The 14,588-nt window shown below is 47.4% G+C and overlaps 3 protein-coding genes across 4 annotated transcripts in view; 2 read left to right on the top strand and 1 right to left on the bottom strand.

Moving 5' to 3' along the window:
* Positions 1–11,796, bottom strand: part of RTKN (rhotekin) — a 31,004-nt gene extending 19,208 nt beyond the window's left edge. The window contains exon 1 of the mRNA XM_027554824.1: positions 11,772–11,796. The gene's annotated coding sequence lies outside the window, so the exon portion shown is untranslated. The remainder of the gene's footprint in view (positions 1–11,771) is intronic.
* Positions 8,806–11,577, top strand: INO80B (INO80 complex subunit B). The gene is made up of 5 exons (XM_027554825.1): positions 8,806–8,917; positions 9,133–9,325; positions 9,547–9,665; positions 9,836–10,005; positions 10,950–11,577. The coding sequence occupies exons 1-5, from the start codon at positions 8,809–8,811 to the stop codon at positions 11,478–11,480; spliced, it is 1,122 nt and encodes a 373-aa protein (XP_027410626.1). The 5' UTR covers positions 8,806–8,808; the 3' UTR covers positions 11,481–11,577.
* A 47-nt stretch (positions 11,797–11,843) lies between the features above and the next one.
* On the top strand, positions 11,844–14,504 carry WBP1 (WW domain binding protein 1). Of its 2 annotated transcripts, XM_027554829.1 has the most exons (5): positions 11,956–12,316; positions 12,645–12,746; positions 13,272–13,374; positions 13,494–13,670; positions 13,839–14,504. In XM_027554829.1, exons 1-5 carry the CDS (start codon positions 12,248–12,250, stop codon positions 14,297–14,299), a joined length of 912 nt encoding a protein of 303 aa, XP_027410630.1. In that variant the 5' UTR covers positions 11,956–12,247; the 3' UTR covers positions 14,300–14,504. The 2 variants fall into 2 exon arrangements, with proteins under 2 accessions (XP_027410632.1, XP_027410630.1); XM_027554831.1 differs by lacking the exon at positions 12,645–12,746 and having other exon boundaries at positions 11,844–12,316.
* Positions 14,505–14,588: the final 84 nt, after the last annotated feature.

The raw sequence follows: 14,588 nt of genomic DNA, 5'->3' as shown, positions 1-14,588 counted from the left end.
GTTCTTCAGACACTCTACCAGATCTAATCCCTTGAATCTATTTGTCACTTCTCCTGCATAATAATAAGGGATTTGATTTAGATCATACATCACTGACCTGGCTTCCCTGGTGGCTCAGAGATTAAAGCGTCCGCCTGCAATGTGGGAGACCTGGGTTCGATCCCTGGGTTGGGAAATCCCCTGGAGAAGGAAATGGCAACCCACTCCAGTATTCTTGCCTGGAGAATCCCATGGACAGAGGAGCCTGGTGGGCTACAGTCCACAGGGTCGCAGAGTCGGACACGACTGAACAGCTTCACTCACTCACTCACTGACCTAGTGGCTTTCCCTACTTTGTTCGATTTAAGCTTAAATTTTGCAGTAAGGAGCTGATGATCTGAGCCACAGTCAGCTCCAGGTCTTGTTTTTGCTGACTGTATCAAGCTTCTCCATCTTTGGCTGCAAAGAATACAATCGATTTGATTTCAGTATTTACCATCTGGTGATGTCCATGTGTAGGGTCGTCTCTTGTATTGTTGGAAAAAAAGTGTTTGCTATGACCAGTGCATTCTCTTGCCAAAACTCTGTTAGTCTTTGCCCTGCTTCATTTTGTACTCCAAGGCCAAACTTGCCTGTTACTCCAGGTATCTCTTGACTTACTGTTTTGCATTCTAGTCCCCTATGATGAAAAGGACTTTTTTTTTTTTTTTTGGTGTTAGTTCTAGATCTTGTAGGTCTTCATAGAACCATTCAACTTCAGCTTCTTTAGCATTAGTGCCTGGGGCATAGACTTGGATTACTGTGAGGTTGAATGGTTAGCCTTGGAAATGAACAGAGATCGTTCTGTCGTTTTTAAGACTGCACCCAGTTTCATCCACCTCATTAGAACTGATTCAAATGTATTCTTTTTAATGGCCGAGTAATACTCCATTGTGTATATGTACCACAGCTTTCTTATCCAGAATACATTTGAATCAGTTCTAATGAGGTGGATGAAACTGGAGCCTATTATACAGACTGAAATAAACCAGAAAGAAAAACACTAATAACGCATATATATGGAATTTAGAAAGATGGTAACGACAACCCTGTATGCGAGACAGCAAAAGAGACACAGATGTATAGAACAGTCTTTTGGACTCTGTGGGAGAGGGAGGGGGGGATGATTTAGGAGAATGGCATTAAAACATGTATAATTTCATATAAGAAATGAATCACCAGTCCAGGTTCTATGCAGGATACAGGAAGCTTGGGGCTGGTGCACTGGGATGACCCAGAGGGATGGTATGGGGAGGGAGGTGGGAGGGGGGTTCAGGATGGGGAACACGTGTATACCCGTGGTGGATGCATGTTGATGTATGGCAAAACCAATACAATATTGTAAAGTAAAAAAAAAAAAAAAAGACTGCACCCAAGTACTGCATTCTGGACTCTTTTGTTGACTATGGGGGCTACTCCATTTCTTCTAAAGGATTCTTGCCCACAGTAGTAGATATAATGGTCATCTGAATTAAACTCACCCATTCTCATCCATTTTAGTTAGTTCACTGCTTCCTAAGATGTCAGTGTTCACTCTTGCATCTCCTGCTTGACCACATCCAATTTACCTTGATTCATGGACCTAACATTTTGGGTTCCTATGCAATATTGTTGTTTATAGCAATGGACTTTACTTTCACCACCACACGCATCCACAATTGAGTGACATTTCCACTTTAGGCCAGCCTCTTGATTTTTATGGAACTATTTCTCCACTCTTCCCCAGTAGCATATTGGACACCTACCCACCTGGGGGGGGCTCACCTTCCAGTGTCGTATCTTTTTGCCTTTTCATTGTGTTCATGTGGTTCTCACGACAAGAATACTGAAGTGGTTTGCCATTCCTTTTTCCAGTGGACCACATTTTTTCAGGCCCTGACTAGCAGGGATATGCCCTTCAGCCACTCCATGTAGCTGGAGGACATGTCCAGCGCCCTGGTTGACCCACTGCTGGTCCTCACTGAGCATGTAAACCTTTGCCAGGGGCCAGGGCAAAGGTCCTACTGGAGTTTCCAGGAAGGGGGTCCAAGGAAGGCTGGAGCCAAGGTTGGAGGATGCCCAGGAGCATAGAGCTCCCCAGCCTCACTGCTGCTGCTAGGTGCCCTGGGGCTGATCTGCCACCTGCATGGCCCGCCGCCAGCTGATCTCTGGCCCCTGCCTTTCCTCTCTGGCTCCTTGTAGTTATTGTCCAAGCCTGTCGAGACCAGCCTAACTGAGTGGGGCACGTAGTGCTTCATGACTTCACACCCCACCGTGCTAGGAACTCAGGGGCTCCAGTCACTACCCTGCTCTGCCTCCATGGGAATCTCTACGAACCCACTGCCCATGACACTACCACCTCTTTAGGGCACCACTGCCTCTTCAATCTACTGCTGCCATGTTATCCAGCTGCCATCTGGAACCAACTGGGCTCAGCATAACCTCAGCCATATATTCCCAATGCCTGGCCTCCCAAGGGTTCCCACCCCTTATCCAGGGAGAGTACAAGATAAGATCCAAATATTTTGTAGTGCTGGGAAGTAAAAAGTGCTCAGGGAATGATGAAGATATGGGAGAAGAATATAGAAACCATCTTAAATAAATGTCCACTGACCAAATCTGGGACAAATTTAAGCATCAAAATAAATAATAATAGTAACGGATTTACAACTCATTGACTGAAATGAGAATCCATACTGATATAATAAACACTAATGTAACCGAATGTAAGGAGAAGAGAAAACTGCACTTCACTACAGAACACCAACTAACAAATGTAGATGGAATAACGGAAGTAGAATGCCTCTTGGCAATTATTACAGTAGAATTGATTCGTACAGTATTCATCAATGGATATTACACTGCGTGGGTGGAAGTTTGATGGGGGATAGCATATCAGAGTAGTTGCAGAGTATTTCCCCAGAAAACACTCAGTGAAGTGTTGAAAATGGTGAGTTTGGGAATTCCCTGGCATCCCAGTGGTTAGGATTTGGCACTTTCACTGCTGGAGCCCAAGTTTAATCCCTGGTCAGGGACCTAAGATCCTGAAAGCCACACGGCATGGCCAAATTTAAAATAAATTTAAAATAAATAATGAAAAAAAAAAAAAAGAAAATGGTGACTTTACAGTGGAAAAAACTGACAGACACCACCTTGAACAGGTGATTAAGGTTAGCATCATCAGTGGAATAAGCTGATGTCCTGTACTTCCTGATGTGATACACTGAGAAGAACACAGTGAAATATTTTTTGAGTAGCACTCCTGCCAAAAACTTAAGTCTTGACTTGAGGAAACACCAGATGGTCCAGGTTGAGGGACATACTACAGAATCAAAGGCTTGCACTGTTTAAAACTGTCAAGGTCACGAAAGATAAGGAAGGAGTGAGGAAATGGTCTAGCAGATTAAAGCAGATCAAAGACATATGACAAGGAATTGTAATGTAGGACTGTGGATTTGAATTCCAACCTAGAAAGGAAAAGGAGACATTGGGCAGTAGGTGAAATTTGAATGGGATCCATGGATAGGATGGTAGTATTGTATCAGTGTTAATTTCCTGATTGGGAGGGTTGCAAAAAGGTTATAGAATCATGTACTTATATTTGAGGAAAATACACAATGAAATATTTAGAGGTGAAATGGCATCATGTCTGCAACTTGCTCTCAGAATGATCAGAAGAGGAGTAATGATAATGGAGAGGAAGGGGAAGAAATGGTAAATGTTAATGATGGTAGAATTTGATTTAAGAAGCTAAGCGAGTTCTTTGTAGTCTTCTTGCAACTTTTCTGTAACTTTTGAAATCATGTCCCCCAAAAATATCTAAAAAATTAAAGCTAAGAACTTTTTCAGAAGGACAAAGTTCTTCCTTTCAGCCTACAAACCTGCTCAAATCTCTCCGACACTAAACAAAGCAAAACTAAAAACAAAACAAAATAATGAAGCCCATAGCTGCTTACTGTCACCACTTCCTCCCTGCTGGGCATCAGGATGTTGAGGAAACACCACTGGGCCTAGTGTCAGGAAGTCTCTGTTTGATGCTGGTTCTGCCGCTTCTTAACTATGTGACTCTGGCCACATCATTTAACCCTTCTAAGCCTCAGTTTCCTCATGAGGGAACAATAGCATCTCCCTGATAGAGCTGCCATGGGCTCAAGGAAGGGAAGGAATACGAAAGCAGGTTATAAACTCTAATATGTTTGACAAATACTAACTACACTTTAACTCCTGGTGATACAGGACTATTGTCTTCACGTGTTGCTACAATGCATCCTCTTCTTGGAGCTCAACCTAGGCTCTGCAAAACTGTACAGAGCTCATCATAGTCTTTGTCTGCTGACAATCTCTGATCTTGGGTGCCTTTATTGCCCCTTTGACCTCTTCTCAGCCCTGCCTTCCCCCTCTGCCAGTCTGTTCAAGACTGATGCCCACTTGGGTTTGTTCCTGGTCCTTTCCTCTTCATCTGCTCATTCTGGAAGGTCTCATCTATTCCCATCTCTTAGCATTTCCAGTGCTGATGACACCCCAGCTCACACCTTCTGTGAAGAGAAGAAGACTTCTCTTCTCAGTATTCCATCTCCATGTGGGCATTCTCACATGCCCTTTCTTTTATTTGTATTAATTTTTGTTAAGAGTATGGTTGCTTTACAATGTTGTGTTAGTTTCTGCTGTGCAGCAAAGTCAATCAGCTCTACCTATACACATATCCATTCTTTTTTAGGTTTCCTTCCCATTGAGGTCACCACAGAGCACTGAGTATAATTCCCTGTGCTATACAGTAGGTTTTCATTAGTTATCTATTTTCTACATAGTAGTGTATATATGTCAATCCCAATCTCCCAATTCATCCTCCTTCTCCGCTTGGTAACTGTAAGTTTGTTCTCTACATCCATGACTATTTCTGCTTTGCAAGTAGTTCATCTGTACCATTTTTCTAGATTCCACATGTAAGAAATATTATACAATATTTGTTTTTCTTTTTGAATTGACTCTCCAGGTCCATCCACATCTATGCAAGTGGCAGTGTTTTGTTCCTTTTTATATCTTGAATAATATTCCATTGAATATATGTACCACATCTTCCTTCTCCATTCCTCTGTTGACGGATATTTAGTTTGCTTCCAAGTCCTGGCTATTGTAAATAGTGCTGCAATGAACATCAGGGAGCATGCATCCATTAGAATTCTGGTTTTCTCTGGACATATGCCTAGGAGTGGAGTTGCTGAGTCATATACAGTAGCTCTATTTTAGGTTTTTAAGTAATTTCCATACTGTTCTCCATAGTGGTTGTACCAGTTTACATTCCTACCAACAGTGTAGGAGGGTTCCCTTTTCTCCACACCCTCTCCAGCAATTATTGTTTGTAGATTTTTTGATGATGGTCATTCTGACGGGTGTGAGGTGATACCTCATTATAGTTTTGACTTTTCACATGCACTTTAAGTTCACCTTAGGTGACACTAAATGGTTTTCTTTTTACTTCTCTTCTTATGTTCTCTTCTGTATTAAAAATATTATTTCTCTCTAATACTTGGGCTAGAAATGTAGAAGTCACTTATTATTGTGGTTGTATGCTTATTGAATATCTACTATGTCAAGATACTATCCTACATATTTTGCATTCTCGATTTGCTTTATTCCTTGAAAGAGCCCTTCTGACGTAGGAAATAGATGGGCTTCAGGCTAGATATTTACAACTGGCCTCCTGTTTGCATTTCACGGGGCACAAATAAGTGGGCTTCGGGTTGGATACTTAAAACTGTTAGCGTTTTCTGAGATAAGAGATAGATGGGCTCCAGTTAAGCATTTACAATCAACCTCCTGTTTGGTCTCCGAAATGGAAGTAACAACAGAAACAGGATAAATAGCCAGTGTTTGTCTCTTGTAAACATCTTAAGGTAATAGTCATGGCAATAATCAAGGTAATAGTCATGCAAGGACAAAGAGGGGCAAAATCCTGTTTGAGTCAAGGATTAAGGGATCTCTGCTCCCCCCATTTTGGGGACAAGGAAGACACCACACATAGGCAGAAAGGCTCCTTGTGGGTCAAAAGCCAAGGTATAACTCCAGGCCATAATGAGCCTTGCTCCTTTCAGAAGCCTTCACTTTGAGAGCCATCTTGGCTGAGGGGTGCGTGAGCACCCAGGAAAGGGTCCCAGGGTAGCTCAGGTGTGGAAAAAGAAACCAGATAATTGGCCAAAAGAAGACAAAGGCCCAGCAGAACTGACCTATATAAATGACTTAACCTCTTTACTGCGCTCCTCCTCCTCTCTAGGGAGGATGTCCACACCCTTTCTCTCTGTTTTGCTTCTAGCTCATCTAAACACATTGTTTCTCTGTTTTCTCTCCCACTTGTTGTTGTTGTACTATGTCTCTAATAATAAATTTTGTACCTGCATTTACAGTTTCTGCCTCTGTGATAAATGCATTTTTTCACTGGGGGCAAAGATCCAGGGAAAAATAGCTTTTAGCTTCTGGCCCTTGCTGCTCCAGTGGCTAGGATTCCCGGTTCTCATCCAAGCTACCCAAGTTCAGTTCCTGGGCAGGAAATTAAGAATGTACTTCATGCCACCACTCACTGCTACCTCACTATCACTATGAACTAGATCCTGCTGCTGCTGCTAAGTCACTTCAGTCGTGCCCAACTCTGTGCGACCCCATAGACGGCAGCCCACCAGGCTCCCCCGTCCCTGGGATTCTCCAGGCAAGAACACTGGAGTGGGTTGCCATTTCCTTCTCCAGTGCATGAAAGTGAAAAGTGAAAGTGAAGTCGCTCAGTTGTGTCTGACTCTTCGAGACCCCATGGACTGCAGCCCATCAGGCTCCTCTGTCCATGGGATTTTCCAAGCAAGAGTACTGGAGTGGGGTGTCGTTGCCTTCTCCGAACTAGATCCTACTTCATTCCATTTTACAAAGCTGGAATACGAGGTTCAGAGAACTTAAATAACTGTGAACCCAAGGTTACATAGCCAATAAACTGGAATTTGATAATAGGCTTGTCTGACTCCAAAGTTCATTCTCAATCACTATACTATATTGATTTCTTCCTGAATTCTCATATACAATTGTTTATCAGTTCCTTTAAATTTCATTAATGAAATATTTCTTGAGTCAGTTCTTCCCTTACTTTGTTCACTATTGCTACTCTGTTCAGACATGTATCCCATGTATATATCTATACACTACATGTATAGTGCTTTTTATGTGATATATATTGGCTGTAAGAAAATTCATTACACAAAATACTAAGGAATATTTTAAAAGAAAAAAAAAAAAGTAAGAAAACTCACTACAGATCTAGATAGTGAAAGTTCCCCAACTCTAAGTTTCAAAGATAATCACCATTAACCATTTAGTATACATTCCTTAGTTTTTTCTAGGAATGTAGTAGCATATTATGCCTTTTAAAAATGGAATAACAGGTGCTTCATTAGGGCAGTAGGTAGCGCCTCAGTCTCATAAAATGGAATCACCTCATCTTGAAATTTGCTTTTCTTATTCCGTATGTCAGCACATATAGATCTACCTTGTTCCTTTTTTTAAAATTAGTAAAACACACGTTTTATGCGTGCGCGCACTTGCGTGCTCAGTCCTGTCGGATTCTTTGTGACTTCATGGACTCCAGCCCATCAGGCTCCTCTGTCGGTGGAATTTTCCAGGCAAGAATACTGGAGTGGGTTGCCATTTCCTCCTCCAGGGGATCGTCCCAACCCAGGGATGGAACCCAAGTCTCCTGCGTCTCCTGCACTGGCTGGTGAATTCTTTACCACTGAGACATGGGTTATCTTACACACGTTTTATACAAAGTTCAATAGGCACAAAAGGGTATATTAGGAAGAATAAGTCTCCCTTCACCCTTGTTCTCCCAACCATCCATTGGACTGCTGTCACCAGTTTTTTGGGTAACTTTCTGGGGCCCCATTTCTTTTAATAGCACCACAGCTTCCCACTGCTGCTGCTGCTGCTGCTAAGTCGCTTCCGGCGTGTCCAACTCTGTGCGACCCCATAGATGGCAGCCCACCAGTCCCTGGGATTCTCCAGGCAAGAACAATGGAGTGGGTTGCCATTTCCTTCTCCAATGCATGAAAGTGAAAAAATAAAGTGAAGTCGCTCAGTCGTGTCCGACTCCTAGCGACCCCATGGACTGCAGCCCACCAGGCCCCTCGGTCCATGGGATTTTCCAGGCAAGAGTACTGGAGTGGGGTGCCATTGACAGCTTCCCACTATGGTGTACCAAATCCCTGTACCAATTTTGGTTTTTCTTTAGATTGTTTCCAATACTATTACCCACTAGGATCTAAATCCCACGTCTATCTTATCAATTACCGATCAACTCTTAGCTTGTACCATAATTCATCTACCCACTTCTCTACTGATAAAGAATTGAGGCTTAAATACCATCTGCCCACCTTGTAGGGCACTTGTGCTGTTAAGCCCTCCTTCATTTTGCTGGCAAATTGTTTCGTGCTCCTCCACCAAACTGTAAGCTCCTCAAAGGCAGAGAGGAGTATTCATATTTATCTTTGTATTATCATTGCCTAGCCCCGAATTTGGTCCGGAACATACAGATACGTTCATCACCCTTGCGTCTAATAATAATTCAATCTCTGGCGCTGAGCTCTGATCTCGATTGTGGGGCTGCGGGGCGAGCGGAAAACCCTCCCGGCCTCAAAGAGTCGGAACTATTGTTGGAAGGACCCTTGTTTCTCCTGGAGCATTTTAGTCGCAAAGCGTGCCCCGCACAAGCATGGTTCCTACGCCCCGGAAGTACCCGTTTATTTGCTGGGATAAGTTCTTCCGCGGGGCGGAAAAGGTATGTCTGAATGTGTTTCGACTATTTACAGCCCCCTTTCCTCGCAGGGCCCCATGAGTAAGCTGTGGCGGCGCGGGAGCACCTCTGGGGCTATGGAGGCCCCTGAGCCTGGTAAGCGTGGATCCATAAGGCAAGTCTGGCCTTCGCATAAAAGCAGTCTCTTTCGTGCTCCTTCGAGCTTCCCCCGGGTACTTCGCCACAGGTGGGAAGCAAAAAGGTGGGGCTGTTTTGGTAATACCAGAATACCGCGGCAACAATAGGACCCTTCGGGGTACTGGGCTTTTCTTGCCCCTCCCATACATCTTTGACAGGCTCTCCTTCTGCAGGGGAAGCCCTGGAGTTGAGTCTAGCGGGTGCCCACGGCCACGGAGTGCACAAGAAAAAGCACAAGAAACACAAGAAGAAACACAAGAAAAAACACTACCAGGAAGAGGAGGCTGGGCCAACGCAGCAGTCTCCTGCCAAGCCCCAGCTCAAACTCAAAATCAAGTTGGGCGGGCAGGTCTTGGGCACCAAGAGGTGAGGCCAAGAGAACCAAGGTTTTACTTGGGGGACTTTAGAAGCAGGCAGAGACAGAAGGTAGGAGAAACTGGCTGCAGTTTTCAGAAAACAGAGAATGGATGCTGTGACTTCAGGGCCCAGGTTAATGTAGCAAGAACCCAAGAGGGCGTAGGGAAGACTAGATGTACTGAGCAGGAGGAGACGATTGCTCACCTTACAGAGTGGTTGCTTCTCTGCAGTGTTCCTACCTTCACTGTGATCCCTGAAGGTCCTCGCTCACCCTCTCCCCTTATGGTTGTGGACAATGAAGAGGAACCTGTGGAAGGAGTCCCCCTTGAGCAGTACCGTGCCTGGCTGGGTGAGAAGGATCTAGAGGTGGGGAAACTGGGTTTCTCATTATACCTGGTTAAGGGAAGAGGGTTCGTTCTGAGGAAGGTGAAAATTTTGTGTGTCCCAGTATTAACTTGGCCAAATTAAGTTTCCCAATCTGAACAATTCTACTTTTAGCTCTCCAACTTTACTTTTCAGATGAAGACAGTAATCTGTCCCCCTCCCCACTGCGGGACCTGTCCGGGGGGTTAGGAGGTCAGGAGGAAGAGGAAGAACAGAGGTGGCTGGATGCCTTGGAGAAGGGGGAGCTGGATGACAATGGAGATCTCAAAAAGGAGATCAATGAACGGCTGCTCACCGCTCGGCAGGTGAGTAGGTTCATTCTTTATTCGTTTGCCAAATTGATACTGAGAGCTTTCCACGTCTGGAGAACTTTGCAAGGCAGCAGGGATATCAGCAGTGGAGAAAAGACAGACAAGGTTTCTGTTCTCATGGAGCTAGTATTCTTGTGTAGTAAATAATTTTGAAAAACTGGAATGTTTATAACAAAAATAGGGTGATGAAATAGAAAGCAGAAAACAAACAACATTAGATAGGGTAGTTTGGAAAGACCTCTCTAAAAATATAATGTTTCCAATACCAGAGAAGCTTTCCAGGCAGAGAGACCAGCAGGGGCAAAGACCCTGAGAGTGGAACATGCCTAATTATGGCCAAGGAGAAGAATAAATGTGACTGTGACAACAAGGTGGTATGCAGAGAAGTGATATGTTTGGTTTATATTTCAGTAGATTACTTTGGTTTCTTAGTGGTGGTAAACGATAGAAGCAAGACCAGTTAAGAAGCTATTGAAGTAGTCAGGTAAGAGATGGTGGTGGCTTGAACCAAGGTGAAATGAGTTGGAGAAACCAGATGGATTCTGGATATATTTAGGAAACAGACACTTGTTGGGGAAGGAAGGAATCAAGGATAACCCTGAGTTTTTGACTTGAGCAATTATCCAGTTGATGCTATCCATTGGGATTCAAAGACTGAAAACAACAAAAAAGCCTCCAGAGAACTAGGACCGAGTTTTGGGACTCAGGGCAGGAAGGTAACGTTACTAAAGCATTTGTCCTTGAGGATCAAGGATCTAAAGCTGAAAGTCTGGAGACCTGAGAGGAGGCAGTATGAAAGGCTCCTAGAGACTGTGCCCATTTGACTCTTTTCTCAAGGCCTGCTCTTCAAGACCCTGCTTTCCGTGTCCCCATTTCCCCCCTCCCTCGTTCCGGCAGAACTCCCTTCTTGATTTGCTGACATCTCCATATCTCCCTAGCGAGCTCTGCTGCAGAAGGCTCGAAGTCAGCCTTCCCCGATGCTGTCACTACCTGTGGCTGGGGGCTGCCCGGCCCCCGCTCTCACCGAAGAAATGCTGCTGAAGCGTGAGGAGCGGGCACGGAAGAGGCGGCTGCAGGCAGCTCGGCGGGCCGAGGAGCACAAGAACCAGACTATCGAGCGCCTCACCAAGACTGCGGCGCCCAGTGGGCGGGGAGGCCGAGGGGCCTCCCGGGGCGAGCGGCGGGGAGGGCGGGCGGTGGCCCCAGCCCCCATGGTGCGCTACAGCAGCGGGGCACAGGGTTCCACCCTCTCCTTCCCGCCTGGCATCCCTGCCCCCGCGCCTGTGTCTCAGCGGCCATCCCCATCTGGCCCACCTCCTCGATGCTCTGTCCCCGGCTGTCCCCATCCGCGCCGCTATGCCTGCTCGCGCACGGGCCAGGCACTCTGCAGCCTTCAGTGCTATCGCATCAATTTGCAGATGCGGCTAGGTGGGCCTGAGGGCCCCGGATCCCCACTTCTGGCTACTTAAGCCCCCCACCCCCACCCCCCACAATCTGGACTCTGTGCCTTCTCCTCTGCCCCTTGTTTTCAGTGTCCTCCCCACCTTATTAAATTTCATCCAGTGCCTTGACTTGTACAGAATTGGGGGAATGGAGTACGGGTAGGCCAATTCCCCAAACACACAGCTTGCCCTCTTCCCCCACGCCCGCTGCTTGCATTGGTGCCGGGAATCGTTCACCAGGCCCCAGAATGGTAGCCGGTCAGCGCCCACCCAGACTCCAGCAGACTCCTTGGACTCCGCGGCTCCTAATGGGATTACCTGGCGTGGTCAAGTGTTTGGCGTCATCCAGAAAATAGGGCTCAAGCCAGTCAGCGGGAACTTTGCTGTCCCAGGCGGCCGTTCATTGGTTGATAACGCAAACCCTGTTCTGTTTTCCATATTGGCTGTTGTCGCTGTCAGTCACAGCCATGGGTCGAACCTTCCCCACTCTTTGTCTGTCAAGCTCCTGTTGTCTGGGAGAGTGGCGGAGGTGCTGCTGTAGATTGGTTACAGGGAGAAGCCTGTGATCTTTCCTATTGGCCCATCTGTCCGAGAGTGATGCGGATTGGTGGGACGGAACAACCTGGGTGCTAGTTGGCAGAGCTCTCGCTGGATGGAAGGTCCGGTCGCAGAGTGATGGTGGCGGCAGCGAAGATGGGCCGGGCAGGGACCATGGCGGTGGAGTTAGAGGTGGCAGGGGCGGGGCAGCTGGCGGTAGAGGAGACTGTGGTCTTCAGGGAGCTGTAGGTGGAGGAATGGCTCGGGCTACCGGCGGGAACGGCAGCGAGGAGGCCTGGGGGGCACTTCGGGTGCGGCAACAGCAGGTATCCCAACAGCTCCAAAAGCCTATCACGACAGCCATTTATTTCTCCTTCCCCATTCCTTGCCTCCGCCTTTTGGCGGGTGGCGGAGGAACTCTCAGAGCCAAAGGTACTGTGAAATTCCTAGATACGGCCTTTCTACTCTGTGTAAACTTTGTAATGTAAGTGCTGTTGACTTTTGCCTGCAGCTTCGTAGATCCCATCCCTTAGCTGCAGTGGAAGCTTGCAGTGGCTCTCCAGTGACCAGAGGCATAGTGAGGCCCCAGGGAGGTTCCTTCTGTCTTGCAACAGTTATTTGTGATGTTTTTCTATGTGCCTATTGTCATAACAGAGTCTGGCAGCGTCTTCTCTTGAGGGAGCAATTTGGAGAAGAGATGGAACCCAGAATCACGCCCTGGATGCCATCCTTTATCATCCACAGCAATCCCATCTGGTTGGGAACCCTGCTCTGGGTCTCTCATTGTTCCTCCTCTACCCTAGGAAGCCTGAGACCCAGGGGTGGAAAGATCCAGCTTAGGAGTGGGGATTGGCAGACCACAGGAAATGACAATGAAAACAGCTTAGGAAATTACCTAAACCCCTTACCCATCGTCTGAGACTTTGAGATAGCCCAGTCTTCGGACTTCTGCCAAAACACTCCTTTAACATTAAACACCCTAGGGAGCCAGGCTTGAATATGAGAGGTCTCCTATATGCAGAGCTGCAATCTGCCTCTTTGTATGCCCACACCTTGCCTCTTAGTCTCTAGACTGATTCTTGCTATTCCAAATCCTCTTCCATGTTGGCAGCCCTTCAGATATTTGAACACTCCTTTCAACATCACTTTTTCCTCTCCCCATAGATTTCTGAGCTAAACTTGGCTCACAGGATGGGATTGTGTATGTGTATGCAGGGGGTGGGGGTGGACAGTGCCTTGGGCTGGAATCTCCCTTTGTTTTAAGTGCTTCCTTGCTCCCAGCTTCGAGAGCTGTGCCCAGGAGTGAACAACCAGCCCTACCTCTGTGAGAGTGGTCACTGCTGTGGGGAGACTGGCTGCTGCACGTACTACTATGAGCTCTGGTGTGAGTCTTCAAGGGGGCTCTTCTTTTGTTCTTCTGCCCACCCGCCTTTGGACTTCAGCCTTCAAGGACCCTTCTCTGCACAGGAGGTATCTAAGTCTCTTCCTCCTCGCCTCCTGCAGGGTTCTGGCTGCTCTGGACTGTCCTCATTCTCTTTAGCTGCTGTTGCGCCTTCCGCCATCGACGAGCTAAACTCCGGCTGCAGCAGCAGCAGCGGCAGCGTGAGATCAACTTGTTGGCCTACCATGGGGCATGCCATGGGGCTGGCCCTGTCCCTGCTGGCTCACTGCTTGACCTTCGTGAGTGACTTGAGGCTCTGGCCTCTCAGTGGTCCCTCCCAAACCAGGACCCTGGTTCATTCCACACTCCCTTTTCAGAGATTTCAAAGCACACTTTTCCCTCATAGGAAAGACGCCACCACCCCACCCCTGGTTGCCTTCTATCAACCATACCATTCTTTCCTGCAGGCCTCCTCAGCGCCTTCAAACCCCCAGCCTATGAGGATGTGGTTCACCGCCCAGGCACACCACCGCCTCCTTACACTGCAGCCACTGGCTGCCCCTCGACTGCTTCCAGCCAGTGCACCTGCTGCTCCTCCGCTTCCAGCTGTCCTGCCCGCCACGAGGGAACAAACGTGGAAGACGTTTCCTCCCACCAGAGTGCCCCTCCTCATCAGGAGGGTGAGCTTGGGGCAGGAGTGAGCCCTGCCCCCACACCCCCCTCCTGCCGCTATCGCCGCCTGACTGGTGACTCAGGTATTGAGCTCTGCCCTTGTCCTGACTCCAGCGAGGGTGAGCCAGTCAAGGAGGCTAGGGTTAGTGCCACCTCACAAGAGGTGGAGGACCAGTCCCCTTGTGCACGGCCCCTAAATCCTGCCCCCCAAGTCTCTCCTGTGGGGCTGGCTTCCAGTGAAGGGGACATCCCATGAGCAATTTTGGGAGGCGGGGGGTGGGTTACTTGCCCACCAGAAACAGCCCGGCTCCCACCTCCCTGGGTTCTTGGCTTCTCCCTGCCCTCCTAGAATCTGAAAAGGCTGGAGTCCTGAGAAGGGCAGTGTTTGGGGGACTGTGCAAGCTCTGTCCCTCAAGACATACACAGGAGCCTTTGATCTCATTAAAGAGATGTGAACCAGCTGCTTGTGGATTTGGGTGGACTAGTGCTCGACTGACTGCATTGCACTTGACCTGACTAGGTTTGGAAGGGACAGTCAGTGGCCA

Source organism: Bos indicus x Bos taurus, chromosome 11, assembly GCF_003369695.1.
Source record: "Bos indicus x Bos taurus breed Angus x Brahman F1 hybrid chromosome 11, Bos_hybrid_MaternalHap_v2.0, whole genome shotgun sequence".
Classification (NCBI taxonomy): Eukaryota; Metazoa; Chordata; class Mammalia; order Artiodactyla; family Bovidae; genus Bos; species Bos indicus x Bos taurus.
This window is presented reverse-complemented; position numbering and strand designations above follow the sequence as displayed.